The sequence below is a fragment of the Oryctolagus cuniculus genome, chromosome 18 (assembly GCF_051225735.1).
Source record: "Oryctolagus cuniculus isolate XC-2025 breed Fujian yellow rabbit chromosome 18, ASM5122573v1, whole genome shotgun sequence".
Taxonomy (NCBI): domain Eukaryota; kingdom Metazoa; phylum Chordata; class Mammalia; order Lagomorpha; family Leporidae; genus Oryctolagus; species Oryctolagus cuniculus.
This window is the reverse complement of record NC_142884.1, coordinates 67468968-67484475: the sequence shown is the minus strand read 5'-3', so window position 1 is coordinate 67484475 and position 15508 is coordinate 67468968. Positions and strand designations below refer to the sequence as shown.

The 15508-nt window shown below is 45.7% G+C and overlaps 1 protein-coding gene across 11 annotated transcripts in view; it reads left to right on the top strand.

Moving 5' to 3' along the window:
• WDR59 (WD repeat domain 59) overlaps window positions 1-15508 on the top strand; it is a 101774-nt gene that overhangs the window by 9822 nt on the left and 76444 nt on the right. For 8 of the 11 annotated variants that reach the window (XR_011384093.2, XR_016225421.1, XR_016225422.1 and 5 more), the window contains exons 2-3: window positions 8690-8739; window positions 12965-13100. Coding sequence is in view for 4 of the 11 variants with exons in the window: in XM_051847282.3 (XP_051703242.1) it covers window positions 8690-8739; window positions 12965-13100 (186 nt within the window). In the remaining 7 variants the exon portion in view is untranslated. The remainder of the gene's footprint in view (window positions 1-8689; window positions 8740-12964; window positions 13101-15508) is intronic. The other 3 variants (XM_089320481.1, XM_089320480.1, XM_051847280.3) reach the window with 2 other exon arrangements.

Here is a 15508-nt window from a genome sequence, read left to right as displayed (position 1 = left end):
ATCCTTACCCACACTTGCTATTATTGGACATTAACATTTCTCATCCTTTCAACAAATATTTATTGAAAATCTACTGTATGCCAGGTATTGGGGCCACAGCAATCAACAAAACATTCAATTTCTTGCCCATGTGAAGCTGATTTTCACCTATTAGGTGCATAAGAAATGGTCATTTTTTGGACTTAATTTGTATTTCCAAGATTACTGATGAAAGTGAATTATTTTCATATGTTTAATTAGCAATTTTGTTTCTTCCTTGAAATACTTATGTCTTGTGCCTTTTTTAATTATTGAAGTTGTCTTTTTCTTTTTTTTTTTTAAGATTTTATTTATTTATTTGAGAGGTAGAATGACAGAGAGAGGGAGAGACAAGAGAGAAAGGTCTTCCATCCACTGGTTCACTCCCCAAATGGTCCCAACGGTCCAAAGCCAGGAGCCAGGAGCTTCTTTTGGGTTGCCCATGCGAGTGCAGGAGCCCAAGCATTTGGGCCATCTTTCTTTTCTTTGCCAGGCCATAGCAGAGAGCTGGATAGGAAAAGGAGCAACTGGGACATGAACCGGCCCCCATATGGAATGCAGGCACTGGTGGTGGAGGCTTAGCCTACTGCACCACAGCACCAGCCCTTTTTCTTTTCTTTTCTTTTCTTTTCTTTTCTTTTCTTTTCTTTTCTTTTCTTTTCTTTTCTTTTCTTTTCTTTTCTTTTCTTTTCTTTTCTTTTCTTTTCTTTTCTTTTCTTCCTTTTTGACAGGCAGAGTGGACAGTGAGAGAGAGAGACAGAGAGAAAGGTCTTCCTTTTGCCGTTGGTTCACCCTCCAATGGCTGCCGCGGCCGGCGCACCACGCTGATCCGAAGGCAGGAGCCAGGTACTTATCCTGGTCTCCCATAGGGTGCAGGGCCCTGGCCACAGCAGAGAGCTGGCCTGGAAGCGGGGCAACCAGGACAGAATCCGGCGCCCCGACTGGGACTAGAACCCGGTGTGCCGGCGCCGCAAGGCAGAGGATTAGCCTAGTGAGCCGCGGTGCCGGCTTTCTTTTTCTTATAAATTAAGAGTGTAAAATTTTTTCTGGATTCTACTTTTGTATTGATTATATATGTTATAAATACATTCACCCAGAATGTAGCTTTCCTTTTCATTGCCTTTATGTTATATTTTGATGATTAAAAGTTTTAATTCTGGCCGGCACTGCAGCTCACTAGGCTAATCCTCCGCCTTGTGGCGCCGGCACACCGGGTTCTAGTCCCGGTCGGGGCGCCGGATTCTGTCCCGGTTGCCCCTCTTCCAGGCCAGCTCTCTGCTGTGGCCAGGGAGTGCAGTGGAGGATGGCCCAAGTGCTTGGGCCCTGCACCCCATGGGAGACCAGGAGGAAGCACCTGGCTCCTGGCTTTGGATCAGCGCAGTGCGCCGGCCGCAGCATGCCAACCGCAGTGGCCATTGGAGGGTGAACCAACGGCAAAGGAAGACCTTTCTCTCTGTCTCTCTCTCACTGTCCACTCTGCCTGTCAAAAAAAAAAAAAAAGTTTTAATTCTAATGCAGTTGACTTGATGGATTGTGCTTTAAGAAAAATTTCCATAATATGGTTTCATAAAGATACTTGCCAATTATTGTCTTACTTCTTTCCCCTGGTATCTCAGAATTGAAAATGAAGCGACCGGCGCCGCAGCTCAATAGGCTAATCCTCCGCCTAGCAGCGCCGGCACACCAGGTTCTAGTCCCGGTCGGGGCTCCGGATTCTGTCCCGTTTGCCCCTCTTCCAGGCCAGCTCTCTGCTGTGGCCCAGGAGTGCAGTGGAGGATGGCCCAAGTGCTTGGGCCCTGCACCCCATGGGAGACCAGGAGAAGCACCTGGCTCCTGGCTCCTGCCTTTGGATAGGCGCGGTGCGCCTGCTGCAGGCACTTGGGCCATCCTCCACTGCCCTCCCGGGCCACAGTAGAGAGCTGGCCTGGAAGAGGAGCAACTGGGACAGAACTGGCACCCCAACTGGGACTAGAACCCGGGGTGCCTGCGTCGCAGGCAGAGGATTAGCCTAGTGAGCCAGGGCGCCAACCTTCCTCTTTGTCTTTACCTCTCTCTGTCTGTAACTCTGCCTCTTAAATAAATAAATAAAATCTTAAAAAAAAAAAAAAGAAATTGAGACATCTCAGGAAGCATGCTTTCTGCTACCTAATGACTTATCAATCTCGTCATTATAATGTTTCTTGCAGAAAGATATGGAGGACTATTTTTTTTCTTCTAACAGAAACAAATCAAAACAAATACCCAACAACAAAAACAACTCAGCAAATTTTTTTTTTAAAACTTTTATTTATTTATTTGGAAGGCAAGAGAGTAACAGACAGAGGAGAGACAGGGGGAAAAAAAAAGATCTTCCATCAGCTGGTTCACTCCCCAAATGGCCACAAGGAGCCAGAATCTTCCTCCAGGTTTCCCATGTGAGTGGAAGGGGCCCAAATACTTGGGCCATCTTACACTGGTTTCCCAGGCAGGGAGCAGTATCAGAAGTGGAGCAGGGGCTGGTGCTATGGTAGCAGGTAAATCCGATGCCTACAGTGCCGGCATCCCACATTGGCCCCAGTTTGAGTCCTGGGTGCTCCACTTCTGATCTTGCTCTCTGCTGTGGCCTGGGAAATCAGTAGAAGATGGCCCAAGTGCTTTGGTCCCTGCACCCATGTGGGAGACCGGAAGAAGCTCCTGGCTCATGTCTCTGGATTGGCCCAGTTCCAGCTGTTGCGGCCATCTGAGGAGTGAACCAGTGGATGGAAGACCCCTCCCCTCAACCTCTCTCTGCCTCTCTGTAACTTTGCTTTTCAGATAAATAAATAAATCTTAAAAAGAAAAAAAAAAAAAGTGGAGCAGCCAGGACTTGAACCGGCGCCCATATGGAATGCAGGTGTTGCAGGCTTAACCCTGACCACAATGCTGACCCCCAGCAAATTCTTTAGAGTGGAGCAAAGTTGGAAATAGTTAATTGTACATTATTCTGGAGCAATCCACCTTTGGTCTCTGCTTCTCAGTCTATTTTGAAAACTATGGTAGGCCTATTTTTGGTGGAAATGACTATTAAAATGTGAATTATTTGTTTTTTTGGAAAGCATAATGTAAAGATACAATGAAGCATTGGGGAACAGTACAGTGTGTAGCACAGAGGTTGAGGATTTGGAGCCACAATGCCTGTGTTAAGATCTAGGGAATGCCACCTGTCTGTTGCCGCATCTCAGACAAGTTAGTCCTTTCTCAACTTCAGTTTCATCATTGAGGAAACAAGGATGATCGTGTCGGGGGTCCCCCAGACCACTGCACGGTTTGATGATTCACCGGGAGGCTTCACAGTCGTGCTTGCAGTTGTGATTATTGTGGCACAAGAACACAAAGCAAAATCAAAGGGAAATGGCCAGTAGGATGAAGTGGGGAGAAAACCTGGCATAAGCTTCTAAGAGTTCTCACTGTGGAGTCTTATGGGACATGCTTAATTGCTTCAGAGCTGAACTGTAACAACACCCGTGAAATGTGCCAGGAAGTTCCTTGGGAACTGAGTGCCCAAGGTTTTTATTTGGGGATGGTCACATGGGCACCCTCCAAATTCCAGGTTCCGAGAAGGGCAGAAAGGCATTGATCCGTGTAACCACAGGGACGCATGGTGGAAGCACAGCGAGGACGTCTCACCGTTCCAGAGTTCTTAGAGTGGCCCAGAACCACCCTTCCAGCAGGGCATTGTCAGGAGAGCGGCAGGCCTCCTCTGCCAGCGCTTTTCTGCACGCTTCCTTCTAGAGTTGCTGCGAGGGTTAAATGAGACTATCCACACAGAGCACTTGGCTCTGCAGTCAGCTACGTGGAGTACTTAATACATGTTAGTAAATTTGTCCTGACAAAGTGCTCGTGGAGCTGGGAGGACCTTTCTAGGATGTCCCATCCCCTCTGTTTTACAGCTGAGAAACCTGAGCCCCTGGTGACACCCAGTACTGTTTTGGGTTAGGAAGAAGTGAGGACGTCCCCATTTTAAAGGGAGAGATTTCCAGAGCTACACCCTCTTCTTGAGCACACAGACAAGAGCCTCAGAGAGATAAGGTAGGAAGCTTAGACAAGCTTGGCTCGGGAATAGCTCTGGCAGCAGTGTGTCTGGAATTTAAAAAGAGATTAGATCTCGTCATTTGAAAGACTCTGATTCTTTTCATGTCAGAGGGTTTCATCTTGTGGTTTTAGTCCATGAAACCCGATAATGCATATGTTATAGTCTTTACTCAGGCCTGTGACAAACTGACATTAGGGGAACTGACCCAGCTCTAATTTGCATTGATAGGATGTTACCATTTTGTATACTTTGGAAGGATGAACAGGCAAAGTGCTTGGTTTCTTTTCTTTTCCTTTTTTTTTTTTTTTTTTGTTTGTTTGTTTGTTTTGTTTTTGAACAGCGTTTATCATTCAGGTGAGAGTGAAAGAGGAAGAGTTGATTTTTTTTTTCCTAGTCCTTTCAAATAAACAAATCCTAGATTTGTTTCACAGATAGCAGAGTTCTCTATAAAGAGGTTTTTCTGTGCATTGAATCAGGATAGAAACATAGGTCTATAAAGCTGCATTACAAATTCTTTATAGAGAGACCAGCTTTCTCAAAGATTTTTGTTTGCCAAAATTTACCTGTAAATTCAAAATGGGTTTGTAATGCATTCCATCTCCAAATTCAGAATCATGTCTGTTGTTTTTCTGTTTTTTTTTTTTTTTTTAAAGATTTATTTATTGATTGATTTTTTGAAAGGCACAGTTACAGAGAGGCAGAGGCAGAGAAAGAGAGAGGTCTTCCATCCACTGTTCACTCCCCAAGATGGCCACATGGCTGGAGCTGAGCCAGTGGGAGCCAGGAGCTTCTTCCAGGTCTCCCAGGTGTGTGCAGAGGCCCAAGGACTCAGGCCATCTTCCAGTGCTTTCCTAGGCTATAGCAGAGAGCTGGATCGGAAGTGGAGCAGCCAGGACTCAAACTGGTGCCCATAAGGAATGCAGGCACTGCATTTACCCACTGCGCCACAGTGCTGGCCTGTTGTTTTTCTAAGATGAAAAACAAATAAGCTTTTTTTTGGTAACAGCTCTATTGAGGTATAATTCACATACTGTCCATTCACATGTTTTTCTTTTTAAAAATTCTGTGTATAGCAGCAGTTTTTATTTATTTGAAAGGCAGAAAGAGAGAGAGAGAGAGAGAAATGTTTGTGAGAGAGAAAAAGAGAGCTTCTGTCTGCTGGTTCACTCCCCAGTGGAACTGGCCCAGGCTGAAACTAGGAGCCAGGAACTCATTCCAGGTGTCCTACGTGGGTGCCAAGGTCCTAATTCCTTGAGCCGTCACGTGATACTCCAAGGGTGTGTATTAGCATGAAGCTGGATTCGGAGTGGAGCTGAGATTTGAGCTCTGATAGCAGAACATGGGGATCTGTTCTCCTTTTTTTTTTTTTTAAGTGTGTTTTTGTTTGTTTAGTTTTTTATTTACTTGAAAGAGAAGCGGGAGGGAGAGAGAGAAGAGAGAGATCTTCAATTGGTTCACTCCCTAAGTGCCTGTCACAGTAGAGGCTGGGCCAGGCTGAAGCAGGAGGTCAGAACTCCATCAAGATCTGCTGTGTGGTTGGCAGGGGCCTGAGCACCTAGGCCATCATCTGCTGCCTCCCAGAGTCTAACCTGTCTTTAATCTGCAGGAAGCCCCTTGCTGCAGGCTGGTGGAAAATTCTACCTCAGTCGTTGCAGAAGTTCCCTCTTGTTCACTAAAAGATCATACCAGAGTTCCACAGTCCCATGTTTCTTAACTCCTGGTGTCGACTTTGCACCTCTCATCCATTCCACGTGTGCTGCATGGGTGGTCGGTCATGTGGCCTTGGGTAGCAGATAGCTGAGTTCCACAAAGCACTGCCTTTTTCTTGGATTGGTTTTTACATCCTCTGCTTAAAATATTTCCCTCTTTCCGTTCTATCTTAGAACAGCTTAGCATAACCCTCCCCAGTGTGCCCCTTTGAAACACTGTGATAGGTTCTTCTTTCTATGCTAGGAATGGGGAGAATCAGTTAAGTAGTGTTCTTTTTTTTTTTTTAAATAACTTCTCTGGTATGGTGAGTTATCGTATTCTATTTGCAGTTTTGACTAATGCATTCTTCATGTCATGTTTAATATATCTAGAGTGTTCCATAGAGATGCATGATTTACATGTAGATAACGTGAAATAGCAGCTGAGTGCACAAAGCATTTGATGTGTTTTGGATAGATTCTGGAAGTGGGATTTCAGAGTCAAAGGACATGACTGTTTTGGACTGTTGCCAGATCATGCTTTATTAGCATTCTGTTACTATGTAACACAAATTTAGCAGCTTCAAACAACACTCATTTGTTAGCTGACAGTTCTGTAGGTCAGCAGTCTAGGCAGGGCATGGCTGGTTTCTTTGTTCAGCAGCTCAGAGGCTGAAACCAAGGCAGCTGCCAGCCGTGTTCTCATCTGGAGGCCTCACTTATGGCAGATCCATTTCCCAACTCATTCAGGTTGTTGACAAAATCCGTTTCTTAGGGCTTATAAGACTGAGATTCCTGTTTTCTTTCTGGCTGTTATTTAAGGGTTGTTTGGCTTCTCGAGGCCACTCTGAGTCCTTATTGTGCAGGCCTCGCCTTCACAGCTGGCAGTGAGGAATCCTCTCTACTTTGGATCCCTTCCCTTCCAGTCTCTGACTAGAGTAGGCTTTATTTAATTATTTATAGAATTGATTAGGTTAGGTCTATCATGCTCCTTCCTCTCAACTCTTCGTCATCCCAGATATAAATACTGAAACACTGTACCCATTAAATAATAACTCTCCATTTTCTTCCCTACCCCATCCCCTGGCAACCCGTATTCTACTTTCTGTTATTATGAATTTGTCTGTTTTCAGGTGGAATAATGCAATATTTGTTCTTTTGTTTTTGACATTTGTCACTTAGCATAATTTTTTTTTAATTTATTTACTTGAACATCAGAGTTACAGAGAGAGAGAGAGAGAAACAGAAAGAGAGATCTTCTATCCCGCTAGTTCACTCCCTAGATGGCCACAACAGCCAGGGCTGGGCAGGCCAAAACAAGGAGCCAAAAGGCTCATCCAGTTCTTCCACGTGGGTGTCAGGGGCCCAAACACGTGGGCCATCTGCTGCTGCTTTTCCCAGGTCATTAGCAGGGAGCTGGATCTGAACTGAAGCATCTGGGACACAAACAGGCACCTATATGCGATGCCAGCGTCACAGGTGGTGGCTTTACCCACTGTACCACAATGCCAGCTCCAGCATAATGGTTTTAAGGTTCGTTCAAGTACTGGTATGGATCAGAATTTCCTTCCCTTTTAAGGCTAAGTAATACTCCATTCATGTCTGTACCACATTTTGTTCATCCATTCATCCATCCATATTCATTTGGGTTGTTTCAAGCCTCTCTGTCTTAAGGTCAGCTGCTTTGGGACCTTAGTTATAGGTAGAAAATCCCGTCATAGCAGCACCCAGATTAGTGTTTGGCTAGTGTTGAGTAGCAGGGAAAGGGTGTGTTCACCAAGGGACCAGACTCTGGGAGCCATTGTGGAATTCTGCTCCCCTACCCCCAATACCCTCTAGAAAGATGATTGTTATAGGAGGCATCTTGCTCTCTTTCAGCTCATTAATCTATAAATTACACAGGAGAGTTCTGGAAATGACATCTCATTGTATTGGCTGCCTTTCCAGCTGGGCTTTTCTCTGCTCACGACTCCAGTACAATGAAGGATGCACATTAATTATTTCGCAGTATCTGGGGAGACAGCTTTGGCTTCTTGTCCCCCCATTTTAGCAATGACCTGTTTGTTGAGGGTTGACAAGTGTGAGAAACCCATTAGTAAAGCCAGTGAAGGTAAGAGAAAGAATTTCTCATCTCTATTTATGATTTGTGATTGTAACACCGTGTATCAAATGGATTCTTTGTTGATACTCTTTTGGAAAGAACTTGGAGCATTTGGTAACCAAACAATGGCACAGGCTGTTTCATGAGAATGCCCTGAGAATGCATGAGGAATTTAACTTGTCCAAATGAAGAAAATTGAGGGTTGTGACTGCCAAAATTAAAATCAACCTCATACCTCAGCCTGAATGCAAATTTAGCTGACTCGCTGCAGTCTTTTGGGAATTAAACACTGGCTCCCAATAAGATGGTACTCCCTAGGAATTAGGAGTCCTAGGGAATTGAAACCAGTAATATGTGTTAGATATGTCAGATTGAATGTAAACTGGCATCTCAATAACAAAGGTATCACCGTGGATTCAGTGGGGATCGTGTTTGCATGGAACCAGCTGCCATGTGGTTGGGGGGGCGGTCCGTGTCCCTTAGAAAGGTGTCGCTGTGTTGTGTGTGTGGAGGGGGATGTCTCACATTGAGTTTCCTTTGGTAGAAGCTCTGAGTGCATAGGGGCTGCTGCTTGCTCTGAGCTAGTTTGACTCCCCCAGAGCCCCAGAACTCAGTTTAGAACACACCAGCTTGTGTGTCGTCTTGGAGCCAGGGTAACAGCAACAGTTGTGCTGTCAAAAGTGCGCCTGAGGTTTGGGTGGAAGCTAGAAGGGGATGATACCTGCTAGCTGGTGACTACCTAGGAGAAGGGAGGAGCCTGAGTCAGAGAGCCTTGGCCTCTTCCTTCCAAGCTGGGTTTGGGGCGGGACTGACTCTGTCTCTCTCCCATAGGCGACGGCAATGTCTGTGGACTGTCTTGGGCAGCATGCCGTGCTTTCTGGGTAAGTGAGCTTTCGAAGTTTGTCTGCCATGATTTGTGGGAAACAAATTTAAAACTGAGAGGTCTCTGGGAACTTAGAAAGTATTCTTATATTTAAAGATTATGATTATTGAGTTTAGTCTGATATCCCGTTGACCTCAGGAGTACACGTAGGGATTGTTTGCAGTTGATTTTTGTCTCTGTCCTGAGAGGTAAGCAGTAAAATTCCCTTGAAATTCTAGTGATCAGTATTTTGGTCTTTTTTTTTTTTTTTTAAGATTTATTTATTTATTTGAGAGGCAGAGTTACAGATAGAGGGAGAGACGGAGAGAGGGAGAGGTCTTCCAAATGACTGCAACAGCAGGAGCTGGGCCAGCTGATTCCAGGAGCCAGGAGTTTCTCTGGGTCTCTCACGTGGGTGCAGGGGCCTATGTACTTGGGCCATCTTCCACTGCTTTTCCAGGCCACTAGCAAGGAGCTGGGAAGTGGAGCAGCTGGGACTTGAACTGACCCCATAAAGGATGCTGACACTGATTTATTTATTTTGAAAGCCAGAGTTACAGAGGTGGGAGAGAGACCGAGATCTTCTATCTGCTGGTTTACTCCCCAGATGGCTGCAATGGCCACCACTAGGCCAGGCCAAAGCTGGGGTCTTCCTCTGGGTCTCCCAGGTGGGTGCAGGTCCCCAAACACTTGAGCCATCTTCTGCTGCTTTTTCCGAGCCAATAGCAGGGTGCTAGATAGGAAATGGAGCAGGCAAGACCTGAACTGGTGCTCATATGGGATGCCGACATCGCAGGCAGTGGCTTTACCTGTTAAGCCATAGCTTTGGCACTCTCTTCTGGTCTTTTTGTCCTTGTAGTTTCCACTCTATAGAACTTTAACTTTTGTTTCCAACCCTCTGTCAAGTTTTTTTTTAGATTTCGAGACTAAAAAAAATGAACTATTATTCTTAAATTAATTTTATTTTTAAAAAGCATTTATTTATTTGAAAGACAGAGTTACAGAGAGGCAGAGGCAGAGAGAGAAAGAGGTCTTCCATCTGCTGGTTCACTCCCCAGATGGTCCATTTTCCAGTGCTTTCCCAGGCCATAGCAGAGAGCTAGATCAGAAGTGGAACAGCCAGGACTTGAACCGCATCCATATAGGATGCTGGCACTGGAGGCAGTGGCTTTACCCACTACGCCACAGAGCTGGCCCAATGAACTATTATTTTATTGTTTACAGTATCTTTTCTCTTAATTCTGTGAACATGACTCCAGCTTGTTCATTTCCTCTATATTTTGTCTATTTGCTTTGAGTTCCTTTTTTCTTTCGATGATGTGGGTCTCCATCTTTCAGGTTTCCTTCAGTGGCTGAGATCCCTGGCTCTCTGTTGATTTTATTTTATCATTATTATTTTTTTAATTTACTTATTTATTTATTTTAAAGGCAGAGTTATGGGAGCCAGGGGAGAGAGAATGAATCTTCAATCTGCTGGTTCCCTCCCCAGATGGCTGCAATGGTTGGGGCTGGGCCAGGCCAAAGCTAGGAGCCAGAGCTTCTTCCAAGTTTCCCATGTTACTAGTAGAAGGGCCAAACACTTGGGCCATCTTCTGCTGCTTTTTTCAGGCCATTAGCAGGGAGCTGGATTGAAAGTGGAGCAAGTGGGACATGAACCAGTGCCCATATGGGATGCTGGCATTGCAGGCGGCAGTTTTACCTGCTATGCCACAACACCTACCCCATCTCTGTTGACTTTAAGAATGATGATGGAATCTCCTTTCTGTGGGCAGATGCTGCCGTTAACTTCAGGGAGATCAGGTGTGACTCAAGCCCCCTCTTACTTGTGGAAGCCCAAATGTTGTTATCTCTTTCTTATTTGTTTGTTTGCTGTTCTCTCTCTCTCTCTCTTTTTTTTCCTAGACTGGTCATTTTATCCTGAAATCTAAAGAAAAAAAAAAAAAAAGAAAAGGCAGGGAGGGAGGCCGGGGCCTTACGTTTTACTTCTGGCCAGTTTTGAGTAGCGTCGGTTGTGCCATCTGCTGTGCTTCCTGTCCCAGGCCCGGGGCTTCTCTCGGGAGTAACGGCACCCACCGCAGTGAAGGAGAAGTGCTCTGGGGCTTGGTGGGGAACACAGAAACCACGCTCCTTGATGTTCTTTCAAACGGTTTTCCTTTTTTGTCCTCTTTTGCTTTTTGTCTTCCAGCTTTCCCTTACTCGCCTGAGGACAAGGCTGCAGTTACTGAGCCGCAGCAGGCCCTGCAGCGGGACCACCTGGCCTCCCGTTCACGTCCCTCCATGTGCTTGGACTTTATGTAGCTTTCCTGATGACCTCAGTTGCCAGTTATCCATCTACTTTTCATTCTCTCATTTTCTTTGTCTTTGTTAGTTTCTGTCTTCTTAAAAATGTCTTTTTTCAGAGGGGCTTTAGGAGGGATGAAGATAAACATGTATGTTCAATCGAGGCCGGCGCTGTGGCTCAATAGGCCAATCCTCCGCCTGTGGCGCCAGCACACCGGGTTCGGGGCGCCGGATTCTGTCCTGGTTGCTCCTCTTCCAGGCCAGCTCTCTGCTGTGGCCCGGGAGTGCAGTGGAGGATGGCCCAAGTGCTTGGGCCCTGCACCCTCATGGGAGACCAGGAGAAGCACCTGGCTCCTGGCTTCAGATCAGCGCGGTGCGCCGACTGCAGCGCACTGGCTGCAGCAGCCGTTGCAGGGTGAACCAACGGAAAAGGAAGACCTATCTCTCTTTCTCTATCATTGTCCACTCTGCCTGTCAAAAAAAAAAAAAAAAAAAGTATGTTCAATCAGACATGTTCATCCCTTAGTGTCCATTTAATGCTGTTCTGCATTTGCTCTGTAATACTTCTGAACCCTGAGTGATACACACCCCATATGTGTAGCTTTAAGTGCGGTGCTGTTTTTCTTTCTGATGTGAAGACCCCGGCCTGCCCACCACAGGGCTAGGTGATTCCTTTGGAGGAGGCCAGACCTACTAGATCTTTGTTCTATGCTAACTGTCTTACAAGTTCAGGGAAATTGAGTATTCCCTGAGATTGTCTTCCTGTTTTTTTTTGTTTTTTTTTTTTTTTTTTTTTAAGATTTGTTTTACTTATTTGAGTAACAGAGACAGAGGTTTTCCATCTGCTGGTTTACTCCCCAAATGGGTCCCAAGGCTGGACCTGAGCTGATCCAAATCCAGGAGCCAGGAGCTTCTTCTGGGTCTCTGACGTGGGTTCAGGGGCCCAAGCACTTGGGCCGTCCTCCACTGCTTTCCCAGGCTCAATAGGAGGGAGCTGGGTCAGAAGTGGAGCAAACTGGCACCCATATGGGGTGTTGGCAGTACAGGCTAGGGCTTTAACCTGCTGCTGCCACAGCGCCAGCCTCCTTCCTGTTTCTTAACCAACCCTCCTTAGTGTTTCTCCTAACCTAAAGTTTTGCATGGGATTTCCTGAATCTTCTGAGCAGGAATTATTATTTTTCTTTTTTGGGCCTACCTGTGTTCATTGAGATCCTGGAGCTCAGAAGGCCCCCAGCACAGAATCTGGCAGATGGCCGCAGGGATGGTGTCACACAACAAAGATCCTTCCCAGTTTCAGATCCTTTATATTGACTGGTTGGCACCTTGAACGTTATGGTGCTTCATATGTTATTTTGATTATTTATTCATATTTTGGACTTAGTTTCTTTTCAGAGTTGACGTGCAGGAGAATTTGAGATTTGTCTATAGGATTTGACTCAACGATAAGTGATGTTTAGCACACATTTACTGAGTGGGGAACACTGTGCCTAGTGATGTAGGGCAAATAAAGATGTTCAAGACCTGTTCCGTACCCCAGGCACTCAGCTGAATTGGGACAAGAACTATTGCATTGGTAATGCTGCCACAGAGGTAAATGCTGCGGGTGAGATGCCAACTGTGCAGTGAGGGTACTTTGGAAACGGAGATAAGTCCCACTGGAGGGCTGGAGAGCAGCCGGCTAGAGCTGGATCTCAGGGCAGAGGTCAGACTCATGGTTGGTTGTGGTAGGGAAGGCCATCGCCGGAGGTAGATGCTCACAGAGATACCTCTCCCTTTACCCAGCAGCCAACTTGAGTTAACTGTTGTCACTTGTGTGTCTTTCAGAGGAGATAGACATCATGAGTAGCTAAGGGTTTTTGGAGCACTGCTTACAAACTGATGGCCGTTCCAAATGCTCTGGCTATCTTAATGTTAATGCTGTCATTTGCCACAGGATTATTGTAATGTTGATGTTGTTCTCCTAGCCGCAGATTCCTATACATCGTCAATCTAGATGCCCCCTTCGAAGGTCACCGAAAGATCTCTCGTCAGAGCAAATGGGACATCGGAGCCGTGCAGTGGAATCCTCATGACAGCTTTGCACACTATTTTGCAGCTTCGGTGAGCTCAAGGAGTCTAGCACAATGCTTTCTAATGTGCCATCTGGGGCTGGGAAGTCTATGTCCCATGTAAGGAAGAGAATGTATTCCTCATTGCTCAATCAGAAAAGAGGTTTGGATGATTTTCCAAGAAAGACAGGAGGCAAGTTACAGGTTAAATATCTGTAGTGATGTTTGCCAGCCCCATCTGTGTCAGGCCTTGTATTTCTTGGGACTGAATCTGGATTTTGAAAGGGAAAAGCAGGGACCGGCACTGTGGCATAGCAGGTAAAGCCACCGCCTGCAGTGCCAGCATCCCATATGGGTGCCAGTTCAAGTCCTGGCTGCTCCACTTCCTATCTAGCTCTCTGCTATGGCCTGGGAAAGCAGTAGAAGATGGCCCAAGCCCTTGGGCCCCTGCACCTGCATGGGAGATTGGGAAGAAGCTCCTGGCTCCTGACTTCAGATTGGTGCAGCTCCAGCCATTGTGGCCAATTGGGGAGTGAACCAGCAGATGGAAAACCTTTCTCCCTGCCTCCCCCCAACCCTGCTTCTCCTTCTCTTTCTGTGTAACAAGACTTTCAAGTAAAATAAATAAATCTTAAAAAAAAAAAAAAAACAGAAAGGGAAAAGCAGGTGGATAGCTCCATTTCTGTTTGTTGTCAGAGTAGCAGTGTAACTGGGTGGTGCCAGATGGCACAGAGTTCTAAGTGACTGGTAGCTGGTCTGGATTTTGCCTCCATTGCTTTGAGGGAACCACCTTCCAGTCAAAGTCAGGGGTTCTTCCGTGTCGGGGATTCATTGATTCATCCCTCGCATTTCATGTTCCTGTTTATGTATGACTTTTTTCAGGGAAGAGTAAGTTTTATTTGGGGATTCATGACTCAAAAGATCTGGCTGAGTCCATCTCTGGACTTGGTATGGATTCTGTTTCACCCTTCTTCTCTCCTACACAGAGATCTAAGCCTTCTGCCCCTTTTGTTCTGGGCTGCCAGCAAAGTGTTTACAAGAGTCTTCTTGCTAACCGGGGCTGGGGCCTCCTGCAGTCCCTTTCAGGAGTGACAGCTTGGGAGGAAAGCACCTGAGCAGAGGAGAGCCTCACTGTCAGCCTGAGGAGGAGCAGAAAGTCACTCTTCCCTGTCGTCCAGAACAGAGTGTGATTTTAACGATGGGTGTCCGGGATTTTTCTGAAAGAAGACAGTCTAGGAGAGTTCGTCTTTTCCATCCGCAGTGTCTTTCCTGGATGTTGGAAGAGTACCCTTTCTGTTGGCTTACACCTCTGGGCTCCTTAGTTCCTCTCTCACCCTCAGCCCTGATCAGCTAGTCCAGTGTTTCTCTATTTTGGACTGTTGGTACATGAGCCAGGTAATTCTCTCTGGTAGGGGACTAGTCTGTGCATTGTAAGATCATGAACAGCAGCCTCAGCTCCTGCCTATTTGACCTCAATAGTGTCTTTCCCTCCCTTTTCAGGTGAAAACCAAACATGTCTTTAGGCATTTTCAGATGTTCTCTGGGAAGCAAAATGGCCCCTGAGTGGGAATCACTGATTTGGGCTGACTCATCTGTACTTTGTCTAGGTGGATTAATGTTGCATTTGTTCAGGAGTGGTAAGGAAGAGAACCTTTCGTGTTTGTTTGTTGACAGTTTTAGTAGTCCTCTTATCCATGGGGGATATGTTACATGGTGAAACTGGATACTGCCAAACCTCATATACACTGCTTTTTCCTGTATGCACCTTAATAAAGCTTAATTTATATATCAAACAGCATAAGAAATGGACAACAGTAGCTAACACTGAGATAGAATGATTATTAACAAAATATTGTAGTAAAAGTTAGGTGAGTATGAGCTTTCTATTAAAATACTTTTCTGTGCTTTCCCCTTTTTACTGAAAGGAAGCACTGTACAGCGTCTTCTTGGCATATCCAAGTTACCAGCATCACAACTCTTGCTCTTTGGAACCGTTATTAAGTAAAGTAAGGGCTACTCTGGCACTAGTACTATGATCAAGCACTGTGATTCCGTGGTACTACTCAAGATGGTGCGCAGTTTAAAACATGACTTGTTTATCTCTGAAGTTTTCTATTTATTATTTTTGGGCAGTGGTTGACTGTCATTAGAACCATGGAAAGTGAAATCCTGGATAAGGGAGGACTGTTGTAATCATTCTGAAATGAATGAGTGCTTGAGTTCAAGTTTTGGCTCCACTCCCAGTTCCATTTTTCTGCTAATGCACACTATCTTCAGAGAGAGCAGGTGATGGCTCAAGTAGTTGGGTCCCTACCACCCATGTGGGAAACCTGGACTGAGTACCCAGCTTTTGGCTTCAACCAGGCTCCTGTGGGCCTTTGGGGAGTAAACCAGTGGATAGGAACTCTATCAAGTATCTTTCTGTGTCTCTCTGCTTCTCAAATGTAAGTAAATAATTTT